Genomic DNA, 19,197 nt, shown 5'->3' on the forward strand with positions numbered 1-19,197 from the left:
TCTTTTCCACAGATACTGCAGTGGTTCACTTGTGTGTCTGGTTTGGTGTCAGCTGCACTTCAATGCTCGTCTTCTCCAAAGCTACGGCTCGTCGCACAACTGTTTTCGACAGCAAGAATGGTTTGTTCGGGTGTACTTCACCTGGTTAACGTGTTCTCGGGTGAGTTTAGCTGGATGGACCTGATTTCAGCTGTGGGCAAAATTGGTCATGGTGTAATATCTTTGATTCTGGAGCTGAGAAGATTTCAGCGCTTGACCAGATCCAACACACATTATAACGCGCTGAGATCCACAGTCGTGGGAACTGGGGAAACGAATAATCTCTAATCAATAACGAGCAGGGATCCTTCTGCATCGTTATCATTACATCTATCATCTTCAAGAGTGAATGTGATGGGACTGTTCTTTACTGTAAAATAACAGATTGCTGATCACCGTCAAATCAGGCAACACGCGCAATCAGCAAGCGCGCTATAGAAACCTTATCTAAGACTTTCTATATCTGAATCACACTTCTTCACAATTCACAATTCACTCTAGTTCATGTCACTTGTTCAGGCACTTAGTAGGCCCCTTCTGTCTCGAAAGACAATGGCTGAACCTTCTTTATCTGTTTCAGTCAATTTTGTTGTTGGCAACATCTGGAGTGGCTCAGTCTCCTCCTTGCATGGTATAGTCTCTGCCGCAATTTAGGCAGACAAAGCTTTTGTCCTTCAACTGCTGGAGTCTCTTCACTTCTCCTCCATATCAACATTGTCCTCTTGGCATTTTTGATCAACAGCAGCAATCCAGTTTTGTTGCTGTTCCGAGTTACAGTCTAAATCAACCATTAGGAGTTCTCCAACCCAACAGCTCGGTCTCAAGAACTGCCAGGGACTTTCTGGAAAACAGTCCCATTAAAGTCGCTGTTGAAGATGTAAAGTGTTCAAAGTGATACTGGAGTTTGCTCAAACGGAAAAGTTTGCCCCAAAAAATTTTTTTTGCTCTAAAAATATCTTTGATATGAATGTTATCCTCAACTTTCGTCATATGATGTGGATGCTGGAATTCTGTAGAACATTTGTATCTCTTGAAATGTTGCATATCTTTAATAAACGTTTAAAAAAATAATAAATGCTTTTTCGCTTGGTCTTGCTTTGGGATCCTTTATTAATTTGGTTTCTTTCCTTTTTTTTCTTTTCTTTTTTTTCTTATACAATAACAAATACAAAAACAAGACAAAACAAAAATGAACAATAACAATGAGATTACAAGACAAAACCACAAAAAAATATTAAATCAGCTTAAATGTTTTACACCGTGACAGAGTCTCACATTTACATACAGTCTTACTTACATTTTATATGTATTCAAACTCTTTCTTAAACATAAAAAAGGAGTTTTCTCTGAAAATTTACATTTGATTATAACATTTGGCAAGAAAAAGTAGTAATTTAAATACAAGCTTAAAATGAGAAGGGTCTAAAAGTCTGAGATACACGTACCTTTTAACAAAGTTTGAAAAGTCAATCAAAAATCCAGAATAGGGGATGGGGGATGTTATTCAATTTAGCAAGTTTAGAGTTAACTGGGTAGCAATTGTAAAAACAACAACAACAACAACAAAAATGAATAGAGAATTCAACTATAATTTGGATTTCTTTTTTTTATTGAAGAAACATGTAAATTTACAAATAAAAGAGGTAAAACAAAGACAAATTATACAGAATAATTCCAAATCAAGTGCCATAAAAATAATTATATTACATTACAATTATAAAACATATAATAAAAAAATAATAAAAAATAATAATACAAATAAAATAAGCAATGTATGATATAAAGCTGTTTAATCCTGACAATCAGATCCATTACAAAAAAAATTTTCATATATTTTCAGGAATCTATTACTTTTTTTATTGCTAGATAAACTAAACGATTTAAGCAGTGAGTCTACTTCAACCAAAAAATGTGAGAAAATAGGAAGTGATCCCATAAATTTCTGTTTATGGATGAAAAGTTTGCCAAATAAAATTAAAAAAATTAAAAATGTATTCTTTGGATGAGTGGGAATCAGTATAATAACAAATAATATCTTTCAAATTAAAGGAGTGTGCATGAATGGGGGTTTTATTTAAATGAGAAAACAGACCAAAATTTCTGAACCAATTTGCAAGGAAAAAATAAGTGTATTAATGTTTCATCTTCGTCACCGCAAAACGAACAGGATATATTTGGACACCGTTGCATTAAAAGGATATATCTTATGTAATACTTTAAAGTGGACTTCTTTGGTCTTGTTAGGAATAAAATATTTATGTGGTAATAACCACGCTTTCCTCCATTCAATATTGTCAATAGAGGCAGCCCACTGGGATCTGCCCCTAGGGCAAATTAGATCTCTTTTTTGAAAAATCTGGCGAATATGTTTATTATTGCATTTCTTATCATAAATGCTAATGCAATCCAATAACAAAGCCGAATCCAACATATTATTTTGATGGTATAATAAGTGGTTCTTATTTAATCAGTTGCACTAGACCATAGGAATAGCTTTAAGCACATTTGTATTCTTAAAAGTGCCTGTTCGTGGAATTTAGAGAGTTTAATAGGGATCTTAGAAGGGGAGAAATTACAAGTTAACAGAAACTTAAGCCCTCCCACTTTATTATATATATATATATATATATATATATAGGCTATATTATGTGGGATAAAATACCAAATAGACTCTGGTGAATTGACACAATTCTTTACCCAGTTCACTTTGAAAGTATTATTAACATTAAAAAAAATCCAACATGTCAAAACCTCCGAACTTTTTTTTTAACCACATAAAACATGTTTCTTCAGATCCAAAAAAAAAAAAATCTTAAACAATAAACTATTGATTTGTTTACAGGTATTATCATGGACAAATAGCGAGAATGATGGATAAGTCGAGCGAGACCTTCAGCTTTAAAGGAACACTCCGACTTTTTGGGACTTTAGCCTATTCACCTTACCCCCCAGAGTTAGATAAGTCCATACATACCTTTTTCATCTCCGTGCGTGCTATAAGTCTGTTTGACGCACCCACCGCTAGCCTAGCTTAGCACAAAGACTGGATGTGAATGGTTGCAGCTTTCATACTAATCCAAATGAGTGACAAAACAACGCAAACGTTTTCCTATTTACATGTTGTGGTTTGTATAGTCACAGAGTGTGCAAATATCAAGGCCATATGAGACACAGACATCTTTTGACCGTATAAATACTATATTTTCTGAAGGCGAAGCACTGCTACTTGGGCAGAGTGATAACAATCACCTGAGACGCACCGTGACGAGGAGCAGAGAGTTCGCTTCGCTCAGCGTTGGAATAAAGAGTCAGCAATTACTAACGTTAGATAGAAAAGCATAGTTTATCATGGGTGTTTGCTTTATTGTATGAGCTGTGACAATAAACAGGGGAGACCAGGTAATACAGTACCATTTTTCATTGATTTCCAAACAAAAACGCACCCAGATTTATAAATATCACATGAATAAATAATTATTATTACAGGAATCAATATATTTTAAATGCAATTTAACCAAATGAACCAAATGTATTCAACAGTAGCCAATATAATAGCCTATACAGTATTGCATTACTATAGGATAGAATAAGGGGAAAGTAATAGCACAAATTGTTTTTGCACAATGAACTCACAGCCTATCGTACCCTTTTGCACGCTCAAGTTCGTTATTTCCATGGTTATTTCAAATTTAGGCTACTAGGCGCGCCGCACGCAGGGTGCAAGTTCAACGCGGTGAACGCGCTCGTTTTTTTCCCCAAGCGCGTCCGCACCGCATCAAGATAAAAACATATTCATACCCTAATCATATAATAGTGTCACTAACGTTACATTAGATCTGGCTAATAATGGCACTGTTACAGTAGGTCATCTAAAAACATAACGGAACACTTACCTCAGCCGCAGGTGATCCACTTGTCCTGTCTGTGCTATCGATGGGATGGCCGTATCCTTCAGCACATTATGGTCCGTGTGGCAAATTCCATTTTTTCAAAATAGTCGTCCTCATTGAAATGTACCGAGCAAACATAATGTCCCTTGATAATTTATTTAGGTGTGTTTTGATCAATATCCAGAGTAAGTTAGCCATTTCTTCATCCAGTCAGCGTTTTTAGTTGGAATTCTGTGAAACATGGTATTACCTCCCCTGTTTACTGTCGCAGCTATTTACAATAGAGCGAAAACCCATGACTCTAAACTACGCTTTTACTATTTATAAATTGCTGACTCTATTACCCAAACACCGAGCGAACTCTCCGCTCCTCACCACGGCGTGTCTCCGGTGATGCGGTTATTACGCCGTCAAAGTAGCAGTGCTTCGCCTTCAGAGAATAGTTCCCAGGTTTTATACGGTTAAAAGATGTCTGTGTCTCATTTGACTTTGTTATTTGTACATTATGTGACTATACAAACCACAACATGTAAATAGGAAAACGTTTGCGTTATTTTGTCACTCATTTGGATCAGTATGAAAGCTGCAACCAGTCACATCGAGTCTTTGTGCTAAGCTAGGCTAGCGGTGGGTGCGTCAAACAGACTTATAGCACGCACGGAGATGAAAAAGGTATGTATGGACTTATCTAACTCTGGGGGGTAAGGTGAATAGGCTAAAGTCCCAAAAAGTCGGAGTGTTCCTTTAATTAAAAGAACTCTACCAAGGAAAGACAAATCTCTTTGAAGCCAATTATTAAATATTTGTTTAGCTTTTTTTTTTATTTTAGGGAGAAAATTCAAATCTTGTCTAAAAGATATTCTTTTGGAGATCTGAATTCCAAGATATTTCACATTATCTTTGATGGAGGTTTCCATAGTTTCATATAAGCAAAGAATTTCTCACTTATGAATATTTAAATTTAGACCAGAAGCCATCGAAAAGGAAATAATTGTTTCAAGAGCCTTGCCAACCTGATTAGTATTCTCTAAAAACAGGGCTGTGTCATCCGCAAGTTGTGAAATTTTCATCTCTCGGTCAAAGATGGACACCCCTTTAATATCAGGATGGGAACGAATACTCAGAGAGAGCAATTCCACAACTAACAGAAAAGGGGAAATCCCACAACCTGGCCTCACTCGCCTATTAATAGGAAATCTATTAGAGGTATCAAAAAAAACAAAACAAAAAAAATAAAAATAAAAAAAACCGAGCTATTATAATATTCTTAACATATTAACTACTTTGGTAAACTTCTCTCCAAATCCAAATAACTCTTGTGTCAAAAATAGAAAATTGTGTTCAATGGTGTCGAACGTTTTACAAAAATCTAGAAACAATATTATTGCATCCGAGTTAATATGATGTCCATAATCGATGAGATCTAAAATTAACCTAATATTACAGCTTATATGTCGCTTAGGCATAAAGCCTGTTTGTGTTTCATTAATTATCTCAGATAAACTTGTTTTTAATTTTTGGCAAAAACTAAAGATATAATTTTGTAGTCTAAATTTAGTAATTGGTGTCCAATTATCAAGTGAGAGAAGATCTTTGGTATCAAGGTTGAGCCCTTGTTTCATGGAAGTACTTAATTCTTCATTAGTACTACATTCGTTATACATTCTAAGTAGTGGTTTCTTTATAGTTTCCCATGTGTAAAACTCAATAGTTAGGCCATCTTTTAACAAAGTTTGAAAAGTCAATCAAAAATACCAAAATGCCATTCTCTACACAGTCCCAAAACACATGATTGTCTCTAATGACAAAACGAGCACATGGGGGAATGTTACTCAATTTAGCAAGTTTAGAGTTAACTGGGTAGCAATTGTAAAAACAACAACAACAAAAAAATTAACCCTCTGGTGCTCTTCGTTCATTTCTGACCAAAACATTTTCTGTTTTAAAATTTTAAAAATCACAGCTTCATCGCAATGTTACGAAACTTGGAGACTTATGGCATTATGTATGTGAACACACGCAAAAAAAAAAATCGAGGTCATGATCTGAGCATGCTAAGCGGTCTTAAAAAAAATAGTCACACTTGTGATCTTTGTTCAAAAATGACCCCCAAGGAAATGAATGGGAAATTGTAAAAAAAAAAAAAAAAAAAAAAAAAATTGTGGAAAAAAAAAAATTGTGGAAAAAAAAAAATTGTGAATTTTAGTTTTTTGTCAATTTTTTTTATATAAGAAATAGTTTTTGAGATTGTTTCAACTATATATTCAAATCCACCACCACCAACAACAATATGTGTTTATAAACAGCTGGGCAATTCACATGCCTCTCCATAGAGAGCTGTACATGCCATCTAGTGGTTACACCATTATTCTACACCTTTTCTCTATACTGTAACCAGATGGTGCTAATTTTCTTCAAAAAAAATTTTTTTCTGAAGGCCTAGACTCTATATTAAACTAAAATACTGCATTAATATTTTTTTGAAAAAAAAAAATATATATATATATATATATATATATATATACTATATATATATATATATATATATATATATATATATATATATACTATATATATATATATATATATATATATATATATATATATATATAGAAAAAATATATATATACTATTTTTCTATATATATATATATATATATATATATAATAAATTAAATTGTCTCAAAATACTAAATTAAAAAGAATAAATATTATAGAACAAAAATAAATTGCATTGGTTTTACTGGGATGGAGAATGTTTCATTTTTAGGTGTCCGGTCACTTTTGACCGGGAAGATAACAAGTGTGACTTCGAAACGAAGAGCACCCGAGGGTTAATAGAGAATTCAACAATATTATAATAATATGGATTTCTTCACCACGACTACTAACCAGTTTGATGACGCATTAGTGACACTGAAAGCTGATTGGACTTGATGGATATGCGGGAAAAGGCTAATTTAATTAACAAAATGATTCCCGACGGATTTACTAATAAAACTATTCTGCACGAATCTCATATTCAAGACATGTCAACATTAAATCTGTAACTATTTATTAAATCAGATTCGATGTGCTCATACACTCTGCCCATGTGCGCGCGCGTGTACGTGTTATGTTACGTGCACATGTGACTCGAATTTCAGTTGCTATAGTTACGCGTTTTATGAATTGTGCATTTATTTACACTTGAACCGATCGCTTTCTGTTGGTTGAGAGACGAGGCGAATGAACAGACTTGCAGAGGATTTTCTGTGCGAAACTTGAGACTTTAAAGTCGTTTTCTGGAAACAGCAACCGCGGAGAGGAGACTTTTCTTCAAGACGAACATCGGAGGATATATCTTTACACAACTTTATATATAACTTTATATAACTTTAGTTTTATTATTGAAAGTATCATAATTTCTGCGAATACTTTTCATTTTATTGTTCTTTTCTTATTTTAGGAGTTAATTTAATTTTTTTTTTAAAAAAATTTTATTGTTTATTTTTAGGAGAATATTTCTGAGATTTGTGCTTTATTGTATTGTATTTTGTGTTGTAATTTTGTATTGTTTTATTGCAGCTTGGAGGAGGTCGATGGCTGATAGAGGAGGTGAGTGCTTCAGTTTTTCATGTATGGTTTATGGTGTAATGTTGTACAATGACTGACTACATTAATGTGAAGAACCCATTTGATCACATTTATTTGATTCCTTGCATGTGAAATAAACTTTTGGATTTTAAACTGAAGTAATCATTGGTAATTGACCACTGACATTGATTATTATTATTATTAACACATTACTAGCTATGTGATGTGTAATATTTTCCATCCTCAGGCCGCTCCAGACCCCGGAGAGCTGCTTTCTCTCAGACGGCTGGTCAGGAGGTTTGGAGACCCGGTTCTGATGACCGTGATCAGGATCCGCTGCCAGACCCGACACAGATCCGGGATCTTCCTGGATATTTAACATCTCTCTCTTCTGAGTTTTCTGTGTCTGTGTCCCCAGGTCAGGTTCACTGGACGAGTGTGAAGCAGAACCCAGATGATGGACGTCCGCCCACTTCATCTACACACTCTCGCAGAGGTCAGAATAGCCTTATAACAAAGAAGTAAAGGCTTAGTTTCTGTTTTTATTTTTAATGACTGATTTGTCATTGAAAATAGAAAGTTAAAGTAACGGTAACACTTTATTTTGATGGTCCCTTTTGAACATTCTGTTGACTATAAGTACATTTTCAACCAGTCATGTCAACTTATTCTAACCCTACCAGTCTACTAATACTCTACTAATACTCTCCTGATACTCTACTGATACTCTAGTGAGAGTTAGTGGACATGTAGGTGCAATGTGTTATTAATAGACAATTGAATGTCTTAAAGGGACCAGAGTAAAGTGAAACCAAAGTAACAATATGATGTGACCACTGACATTAATTATTAATATTATAAAACAAAAACAGTGTTTGATGTGTGAAATGTTCATCCTCAGGCGGCTCCAGGTCCTGGGGAACTGCTTCCACAGATTCTTCTCTGGGCATCCCGTCGTCCTCAGCTTTAACCTCTATGGTCCGTGTGTTGAGGAGGTGTAGAGAGTCGTTGAGTCTGAGCAGCCGAGGCTCCTACAGCGTCGAGTGGAGGCGGAGTGGCGATGGATCGGAGAGCCCAAACCAACAGGGTTTGTCCAGGTCCGTTAGCCTCGAAGCGTTTCTGTGTTCTCCGCTGCCGGGTCAAGTTTCTGTCGAGCCACCAGAGACTCCAGAGACTGGCCGAACTGCTCAGGGTGCCGTGGAGGCTTCTCCAGCGAACAAGAGCTCAACAGGTGACACTGAGGAAACTCTACACATACAGATTTTGCTCTTTCATGCATAACTGAGTCAATTTTTTAACGTTAATGTCCGCTCACATTTACTGAAATTTAAAATTTTGCTGAAATTTTCTTCCTGATTTAAAAAAAAAACAAAAACAAACAAAACAAAACAGGGAAACCTAATTATATATATATATATATATATATATATTAATTGCAGATTTTGCTCTTTCATGCATAACTGAGTCAAGTTTTTAACGTTAATGTCCATAAAAATGTCATAAATTTTGCTGAAATTTTCTTCCTGGTTTAAAAAACAACAACATAGGGAAACCTAATTATTTACACACACACATATATATATACTGTATATATTAATTGGATGTTCATCTAACATTTTCAGAACACTTTGCGAACATTCAAAAGTAACGTTCACATAATGCAAATTATTAAAATATAATGTGCCTTTAAAAGATAAAACATTTTTGAAACGTTCAGGGAACATTTAGAAATAATGTTTTTTCAGTTTAATGTGAATGTGAGCAAAACGTTCTCAATAAGACACACTGACACACACCAGAAACACACGCACAGAAAGCCAGAAAACGATCCAGAATATAATTTCACCACTTATTTCTAATTATTATTTTTTTAGATAAGACTTTAACACAGTACAATGTAAGTTATGTCATTATATGATTGCTTAATTTGACGTCAGAGATGTGTCTAATAGTTGTTTTCAATGGTTCACTTCAGGAAAAGCTCCAGACCGCAGGAAGAGGAGAAGAGCTGGTGGTTTCAGGCTCTGGAAGGCGATGAAGTGTGTTTTCTGCTGCTGTTCCTGCAGTGTTGGGAATGTTGTGGAGCCTTTCGTTGATCCTGAACCATCATCACCTGCTCCAGATCACTCCGGCGTCGAGCCAAATGACGGTCAGTCCACACTCACAACATTTTTCTAACAGTGTCTTATAAATAAGGCTTGTCTTTAGAGAATATTAATATTATTTCCCCCTTTATAATATTATTTCCTCGACCCGCACTGATATTTCAAATAAAACAATGGATCTAGCAAGCTAATACTTTTCTCCTATTTTTCAGAGTCCTTTGAGTCTCTCTATAACGTGGATAGGATGATTGGATCCGGAGGATTTGGCAGGGTGTTTCTGGGAACACGCAAGTTTGATGGCAAAAAGGTCAATCTCACTGAACTGTACAAACATTTTGCTCTCGCAAAACACATTTAAAACAATTTACAGATGGTTTAATACTTAGTGCCGTCAGGCCCTTGAATACTGTTACTGGTATTGAAACTGTTTTTGTTTGTTTTGCAGGTTGCCATCAAGCGGATGAGCAAGATCGACAACAACCGTTATCTTGATATTGTAAGTTGGCCAAAGCCTTAGTGTGTGTTGAGTTGTTTAAGTGCAGATGACAGTAGATAAGGTGTAAATGTGGGAACTTTGAGCTGAAAAGGCTCTTTTGGCTTGATATTTTTACCCAGCTAACCTTCTGTCTGCTACTCCTCTCTAGCCCGGGCATCCCGAACCTCTGGTGACAGAAGTGGCGCTGCTGATGATGATGAGGCGAGAACCCGTAAGCCCCTTCGTCATCCGACTCTACGAGTGGTTTGAACATCCGAGAGAATTCACTCTGGTTATGGAGTATCCTGATCCCTGCGAGAGCTTGCTGGACTTCATCAATCGTCATCACGGAGTGTCTGAACCAACAGCACGGGTCATCATGAGACAGGCTGTGCTGGCAGTGCAACACTGCATCGAGCGCGGGGTTTTCCACAATGACATTCATGCGCAGAACTTCCTGTTGAAGAAAACCCCGGTACAGCTCAAGCTGATAGACTTTGGGTGCGGTCAGCTGTTTAGTAGCGACGGCTACGACAGCAAAATATACATCGGTGAGCATTCTGGGAGTGTGGAAACCTGAATGCAGTGATTTCATAATTATTTGATGCTTTGAACGAAAAAGCTCAACAATGTGCAAATGTCTTGCTTACAGGATTACCGAGTTACTGCCCACCTGAAGTCTTGACAGAGCCTCGGTTCCACGCCGTCCCAGCAAACGTCTGGGCTCTAGGAGTGTTGCTGTACCAGATGGTGAACGCGTGCGCTCCTTTTCACACGAGAAGAGAAATCACACTCGCCAAAGTGACATTTCTGAACCGCAGCTTATCCAGAAGTGAGTGAATAATATTGATAACATTGATAAACACACACAGAAAGCAAAGGCTTTGACCAGAAACAGTTAAAGGTGAAGTATGGAAGTGGTTTGATAGCTCAACGTATAGCGAGAGCCATGGGGAAAGAAATGCAGACGTGAAAGATTAAACCTTCAAAGATTAAACACGTCAACGTGAAAAGGCACATTTTCATAAAGACAAATGCAACACAACTAAAAGTGTTACTAATATGTCGGGCCTGAAACATGCCTTCACGAGAACCAGTAAGAGCCGCGTTTGAGATGTTTCAGTCGGGGGAGACGCGACGCTCGGAAGGGGCCTTTGCAAGGTTTTGTGAAAATATGCTTTATTTTGTCATTTATTCCACTCGCTGTTACTAGTGTCGCAGAAACGACATACTTCACTTTTAAACTAAAGATAAGGAACATTTGAATCATGTTTTAGATGCTGTGTTCATAGATGCCATGACTAACCAGCTCTCTCCTTATTCAAATGTGTACAGAGTGCAGGGATCTGATTAGCCAGTGTCTGTCCCGGGATCCAACTAAACGGCCCACGTTAGAGCAGATGTTACAGCATAAATGGATCAGTAATGATCGACAGTAGATTGGAGAAGTTCAGGAGATTCACTCGATCAGTTTCAGGTGTGAGGAAGTGGAACAGACAGAGGAGGATTATTATCTTTTGCCTGAAATTGACATTTTCAAGTTTGTGTTCATTGTAATGTTCGTGTAATAGTCAAGTCAGCTTCATTTATATAGCGCTTTATCCTAGACAGATTGTTTTAAAGCAGCTTGACGGTAGTAAACAGGAAAATAACAGAATCAGTGATGCAATTCAATTCTGTTCTAGCTCTAAAAAATCATTCATGAGTTGACTTGTTCATATAATCTTTGTGTTGGACAGGAAATAACATCCTTGCTGAGACTCGACCCGAAGCCTGAAGTTCAACACCATCCTGACAGAAACTCAGAGCCGGTCCACGTCTGAGCGAGAACATGAGAGACTGCAAGACTGGAAGAAGTCATCGAGTCCTCACACACACACTTTTGATTCGTTTCAAACGTCAAGACGAGTCATCTTTATTTATATAGGGCCTTATTTATGACCAATCTGTATATATGACCAGTCTGTATATGGGCCAAAGACTAGACATTTGTGTCCGCATCAAATTTAATTTACATAAGTAATTTTATATAAATAACCCTGTTATCCTGCAGGGCTGCTGAATGCTTCATTACGGAGGCGTATTGCATTCACTGGAAGAAAAAAAAAATCTACTCTGTTTTTATGAATTAACAAGTTAATTATCTCAGAATTACGAGATATTAATTAAAGAGTTAATGTTTCATGAGAAAAAAAAGGTTTGCTCTGTTTTTCTGAATTAAAAAAAATGTCCTTGAAAAATTAACTCGTTAATTCAGAAAAACAGAGCAAAAACTTTTTTTCTCATGAAAAATTAACTCGTTAATTCAGAAAAACAGAGTAAAAACATTTTTTCTCATGAAAGATTAACTCGTTAATTCAGAAAAACAGAGCAAAAACTTTTTTTTTCTCATGAAAAATTAACTCTTTAATTCAGAAAAACAGAGTTAAAACTTTTTTCCATGAAAAATTATCTCGTAATTCTGAGATAATTAACTTACTAAATAATTAGTAAATAATAAATAAATTAATACATTATTTTCAAACAATTATTTTCAGGGAAACGCACGGCTAAAGTAGTTTCAGGCAGGTTTGACCGCATTACAGCTCCATATCACTGCGCGTCGTTAACTGTAATAACGGAAAATAGGAGACAATTCATAACGAGAGAAAACATGCAGCCCCATGCGCTCGATCTGCGATTTTCAATGTCTAACTTTAATTTTAATAAATAGTTAGTTAGTTGGTAGTTTATTTTGAACATGTAGAAAACAAAAAATAAAATAAAAAATATACAAACATGAATTCATTTATAAAAATAAAATAATAGTTATATAAGGTAATGTGCTTCTCAGCACAAACTTCCAAAATTATTATAGTTTATTCAAATTAGCAATTCCCATGCTCAAAAAGAAGTTCATTACAAACTTTTCAGGTCCTACCCCTTCCTCTATTTTTTATCATTTAGTTAAATACAAAACAATTTGACGCTTCTCGTATGTATATCAACTGACCTACTGTTCACATAAACCCATTCATTCACATAGAAACAAATGCATACCTACATGCATGCAATACTATACTATTGTACAATACTATCGCCTCGAGGCCTTTTCATATTCATTTAATATCTTCAGTTTAAATAGTTTTTTGAATTCACTCATGGTTGTACATGATTTCATCTCATCAAATAAAGTATGTAATCCTATCTATAATAGACTAAATAGAACATTAATCTGAATAGGCTATGTAAATAAATGAATAGTCCTGCTGCACGGATTTTCGTAATTATTCGAGATAATAACAAATATAACAAATAAATAAATACTGATAGGCTTACTTATTAAATGGCTTTGTGTCTTTTATTTATTGGGCTGTCTACTGTCAATTATAGAAAACAAGAATGAATAAATTGATTAAAACGAATTTAATTAATAAATAATTAATAATATTGACACACATGTTTCTCAGTCTCATTATTTCAACATCTCTCTCTGTCTCTCTGTCTCTCTCTCTCTCTAATAACTGCATTAATAACTGTATAAATCCAGGTCACACTTAGTTCTACTAAGGCCAGTTATGAATGTAATTTGATACTTATGACTGATCATGCCCAATCATGTTCAGTCTGTGTTTACGACCTACAGTCAATGGAAACAGTCGGTCTTCGAATATTTCAGTGTGTCCCCCATCATTAGTCTGCTATCAGTGGCTCAAACCTCCGTAACTAACTCTAAAATGACGTTTTGGAATTAGCAACGGAGGCATGGGATTAGATGCGAATTTAAGAAATTAGTCCTACATACAAGAGCGTTTTGACAAAAACTTGACAAACGTCTTGATAATATGCATCATCTGAACAATGTTTTGAGGTGTGGTAACTGTAGGATAAGCGGAATAATTGACTTCGCAAACTGACATTGAATCAACGTGGAAACGACGTCTCTCATGACATTGAAACAACGTTGATTTTGCTCATCGAATTAACGTTGAACCAACGTCAGACGTGGCATTCTTCAAAGCTAAATGAAATCGAAAATTGGTTTGCTTTCATAACGTTGAAACAACGCGTTGATTTCAAGTTGATTTTCCGTTAGTTTTGAAAGAATGACGCGTCTGACGTTGGTTCAACGTTAATTCGATGAGCAAAACAATGTCAGATCAACGTTGTTTCGATGTCATATTTCCACGTTGATTCAATGTCAGTCTGCTATCTGGGGAACTATCCGAAAAATAACTCGAGACCGCATTACCACCTCGGGTGTGCATTATTTTACTAATAATTCAACGGCCTGTCGTCAATTATTCCTTACTTAAATGCAAGTAAAGTGTCTTCCTTAAAGGTGACGTATGCCCCTTTTCAAAAGATGTAATGTAAGTCTATGGTGTCCCCAGGCCCAGAATGTGAGTGTGAGTTCAGCTCAAAATCCCCCCAGATCATCAATTATAGCTTGTCAAATTTGCCTCTTTTTGGGAGTGAGCAAAAACACGTCATTCAGTGAAATGCCACAAAACACTTCTATTGTACGATTTTTCTTTAAAATAAGCAGATGTTGTGAATAATTGTGATGAACTTATACAGTATAATGAAACAGTAATGGATCTGTGCGCTAGTTCTTAAAGTGAACGAAGCTATGTGTCTGTCATTAATTTTGTTGTCAAAACAACATAATAATAATAATAATAATAATGTTTATTTTCTATACCGCCTTTCAAGAACCCAAGGTCGCTTCACAATGCAATACAAATAACAGACAAACAGATGGGAACAAGCAAACACTAATTGACATGAATCAAAGAAAAAACATTTTCTACTAGTTATCCGAATATACAGTTACCACAAAGTAAGTAGAAAAAAAAGAGCTGAGAAAGTGAAGAAAAGTGAAAACAATGTTGAGGATGCTTATTTATTGGGCAAGCTTGAAGATATGAGTTTTAAAGGGTTAGTTCACCCAAAAATGAAAATTAAGTCATTAATTACTCACCCCCATGCTGTACCAACCCCGTAAGACCTTCGTTCGTCTTCGGAACACAAATGAAGATATTTTTGATTGAATTTGAGAGCTGTATAACTACCACATTGGCTCCTAAGGGACTGCCTCTTGACGGCCCAGAAAGTCAATGAAGAAAATGTTTAAATATCCCAAGTGACTACCGTGGCTCAACTATATGTTTATCAAGCGACGAGAATACTTTTTGTGCGAAAAAACAAACAAAAATAACGAGTTTATTCGACTATTTCTTTTCTTCCTTGTAGGCCAGAACGAGACTTCCTTAGATTTCCACGACGCATGCGCGAGATTTGCGATCTGAAGTAGTGTAAGCTGGTGTAAGGAGATCGCAATTCTCGCGCATGCGTCGTGGAAATCTAAGGAAGTCTCGTTCTGGCCTACAAGGAAGAAAAGAAATAGTCGAATAAACTCGTTATTTTTGGTTGTTTTTTCGCACAAAAAGTATTCGCGTCGCTTGATAAACATATAGTTGAGCCACGGTAGTCACTTGGGATATTTAAACATTTTCTTCATTGACTTTCTGGGCCGTCAAGAGGCAGTCCCTTAGGAGCCAATGTGGTAGTTATACAGCTCTCAAATTTAATCAAAAATATCTTCATTTGTGTTCCGAAGACGAACGAAGGTCTTACGGGGTTGGTACAGCATGGGGGTGAGTAATTAATGACTTAATTTTCATTTTTGGGTGAACTAACCCTTTAAGTTGTTTTTTGAAGGTCCGAATGTTGTCTGTCGCACGAAGATTCGCTGTCAGTTTATTCCATAACTGAGGGCCGACAACACTAAAAGCCCTACCGCCCACCGTAGAGAGCCTGACCCGGGGTGCCACGAGAAGGTTTTCAGCGCTAGACCTAAGGGCCCGAGTGGGAACGTACGGCTATACCATATCAACAAGATATTCGGATGCCGGTCCATGTAAGGCTTTATATACTAGGACTAACAGTTTGAATTGAATGCGGTTTATGACAGGAAGCAAGTGCAGTTGGTGAAGGATAGGAGTGATATGGGCAGATGTTTTATTATATGTGAGGGCACTTGCAGCAGAGTTTTGTACCATTTGAAGGCAGTGAATTGCTTTGGTGGGTAGCCAGCTGTATAATGAGTTACAGAAGTCCAACCTGGAAGAGATGAAAGCATGAATAACAGTTTCCGCATCTATAAAGGTAAGACAGTGGCGAATACGAACAATATTAAACAGCTGAAAGAAGCATGACTAATGTGTGAGTGGAGGTCGAACAAAACTCCCAGATTCCGTACAGTTTTTGAAGGCCTAATTTCAATACTTTCAATTCTAAAATAATTGCCTAATTTCAAATTCTCTCCTTAGGAAACTGGATGTTGTATACCATAGTGTCATCCGTTTTGTCACGAATGCTCCATATAACACTCACCATTGCAACCTTTACAGTTTAATCGGCTGGCCTTCATTACATACCCGGCGTCAAAAACATTGGTATCTTTTTATCTATAAATGCATACTGTGTAAAACCCCACCCTATCTACAAGCATTAATTTCGAGAGCGATCTCCACTATGAACCTTCGTTCTAGCAGGTATATCACTCTGGTGGCTATAAAGCTCGTACTTCGTTTGGACGCCTCTCCTTCCAGTTCTCTGCTGCTAATGATTGGAATACACTTCAAAAATCTTTGAAACTTGAATCCACTGTCCCACTAATCACTTTTAAATCATTGTTAGCAAATTTACTGTCAGACCATTGTACATGCTAACCTGATCTGTGCACTTGATCTACGGATCTGTATTAATCTTCTATGTTAATTATGTACTACTTTGTCTTGTAATTTTATGTGTAACTTATGTTTTTTGTACCTCGACGCTTTTTTGGCCAGGTCGCCATTGTAAATGAGAATGTGTTGCTCACCTGGTTAAATAAAGGTTAAATAAATAAAATAAAAAATAAATAAATACAAGAAATTAGTTTCAATACATTTACACTTGACCAATTTCATTTGGAATGAGGCCCAGACCTCCTCCTGAAGTGGTTTGAGCGATCGGATTCAAATTCTTCTCAATGCATTTCGGAGGGCATTTACACCTGGTCTTTTCTCAAATGGATAGCTATCCGATCACAGAAAACGCATGAAGTTGCCAGGTGTAAGCAGCCACTTTGAGGAGTTTAATTATTTTCATTGAACATATGGCATGTGTGAAACAACAAATATCTTTCATATCACAAACAACTTTGTGGGGAGCAGGGCGAGGCCGAGGGCAGTGAGAGAATGGCTGCAGGCCGTTGGCGTGATTCCTGATGAGCGACACCTGTGCCTGCGCACCGCTCTCGTATCTCTCACGGAGGAGCGGAAGCAGAACAGGAGGAGCGACGGCGGTGAAGGACGAGAGAGCCCAGGGGTCTGTTTCAGTAAGGAGGAACCAACTCTGAGGTAAAACTTGAACTCTGAGTTGATTTCAAGAGACTATTAGTTGTCCCCCTTTCACATTTTAAAACTAGGGGGGACCGTTCATTCCAAGTTGTTGCACCCAGGTTGTGGAACGCTTTGCCTCCTTCCATACGCGGCTTGGATTGTGTGGAAAAATGTAAAAATCATCTGAAAACTCTGCTTTTTAAAGAGGCTTTTAACTAGATTGTAGGGTGGTTAGGCTGGTCTAATGTGTACGTATTGTTTATTTTATTTATTTTATGTATTTTAATTTGTTTTGTGATGCAATGTATTTATGAGAGTTGTAAATGCTTTCTTTTGTTGTGAAGCACTTTGTGATCTTCATCTGAGAAAAGTGCTATACAAATAAATTTTACTTACTTACTTGATTTACCCTGAGATGGGAAAGAGTTTTCTTGAGTTTAACAGCTGAATGGACTACATGCACAACTACTTCCGCGTTCTACTTATTACATACCGGGAGTTTCCGGTTAAAGTGTTCATCGCACGTCCTTACATGAGAATGCAGATTATCACTATGTTTTATGGATGCCAGTTGATTAAAACAATGAATAACAATCTCTGTATTAATTATCTTGAGCCTGCTGAAATGTTCCTATAAATATATTTTCTTTCTAACTGTTCGATTCTGAATAATAAATAGGCCAAATATATTTATCCACTAACCTGCAATAGTCTTCTGTCTTCTCATTAACAACAGTATTAGCCTACTTATATTCTATACTTGAGTTTAAATTTTTTTTAATGAATTTGACTAATAAAAAGTGTGCGTATTAATTATAACTATCTTGTGGCCTCAAGATAGTAACTCGTGGCCACAAGATAGTAACTCGTGGCCTCAAGATAGTAACTCGTGGCCTCAAGATAGTAACTCGTGGCCTCAAGATAGTAACTCGTGGCCACAAGATAGTAACTCGTGGCCTCAAGATAGTAACTCGTGGCCACAAGATAGTAACTCGTGGCCTCAAGATAGTAACTCGTGGCCTCAAGATAGTAACTCGTGGCCACAAGATAGTAACTCGTGGCCTCAAGATAGTAACTCGTGGCCACAAGATAGTAACTCGTGGCCTCAAGATAGTAACTCGTGGCCTCAAGATAGTAACTCGTGGCCACAAGATAGTAACTCGTGGCCTCAAGATAGTAACTCGTGGCCTCAAGATAGTAACTCGTGGCCTCAAGATAGTAACTCGTGGCCACAAGATAGTAACTCGTGGCCACAAGATAGTAACTCGTGGCCTCAAGATAGTAACTCGTGGCCACAAGATAGTAACTCGTGGCCACAAGATAGTAACTCGTGGCCTCAAGATAGTAACTCGCGGCCTCAAGATAGTAACTCGTGGCCACAAGATAGTAACTCGTGGCCTCAAGATAGTAACTCGTGGCCACAAGATAGTAACTCGTGGCCTCAAGATAGTAACTCGTGGCCTCAAGATAGTAACTCGTGGCCTCAAGATAGTAACTCGTGGCCTCAAGATAGTAACTCGTGGCCACAAGATAGTAACTCGTGGCCTCAAGATAGTAACTCGTGGCCTCAAGATAGTAACTCGTGGCCTCAAGATACTAACTCGTGGCCACAAGATAGTAACTCGTGGCCTCAAGATACTAACTCGTGGCCACAAGATAGTAACTCGTGGCCTCAAGATAGTAACTCGTGGCCTCAAGATAGTAACTCGTGGCCTCAAGATAGTAACTCGTGGCCTCAAGATA

General features: G+C 36.9%; 1 protein-coding gene across 1 annotated transcript; it reads left to right on the forward strand.

Moving 5' to 3' along the window:
* Positions 1 to 7,148: 7,148 nt before the first annotated feature.
* On the forward strand, positions 7,149 to 12,136 carry LOC120462350 (uncharacterized). The gene is made up of 9 exons (XM_039650956.2): positions 7,149 to 7,525; positions 7,752 to 8,000; positions 8,406 to 8,735; positions 9,480 to 9,653; positions 9,822 to 9,916; positions 10,055 to 10,105; positions 10,254 to 10,635; positions 10,737 to 10,916; positions 11,824 to 12,136. Exons 1-9 carry the CDS (start codon positions 7,510 to 7,512, stop codon positions 11,859 to 11,861), a joined length of 1,515 nt encoding a protein of 504 aa, XP_039506890.2. The 5' UTR covers positions 7,149 to 7,509; the 3' UTR covers positions 11,862 to 12,136.
* Positions 12,137 to 19,197: the final 7,061 nt, after the last annotated feature.

This window comes from Pimephales promelas, chromosome 15 (genome assembly GCF_988280905.1).
Source record: "Pimephales promelas chromosome 15, fPimPro1.hap1.1, whole genome shotgun sequence".
Classification (NCBI taxonomy): Eukaryota; Metazoa; Chordata; class Actinopteri; order Cypriniformes; family Leuciscidae; genus Pimephales; species Pimephales promelas.

Coding starts and splice junctions, on each gene's coding strand:
- LOC120462350 (XM_039650956.2), top strand. Junction 10,106..10,253: donor ACAACCGTTATCTTGATATT/GTAAGTTGGCCA, acceptor ACTCCTCTCTAG/CCCGGGCATCCCGAACCTCT. Junction 10,636..10,736: donor CGACAGCAAAATATACATCG/GTGAGCATTCTG, acceptor TCTTGCTTACAG/GATTACCGAGTTACTGCCCA.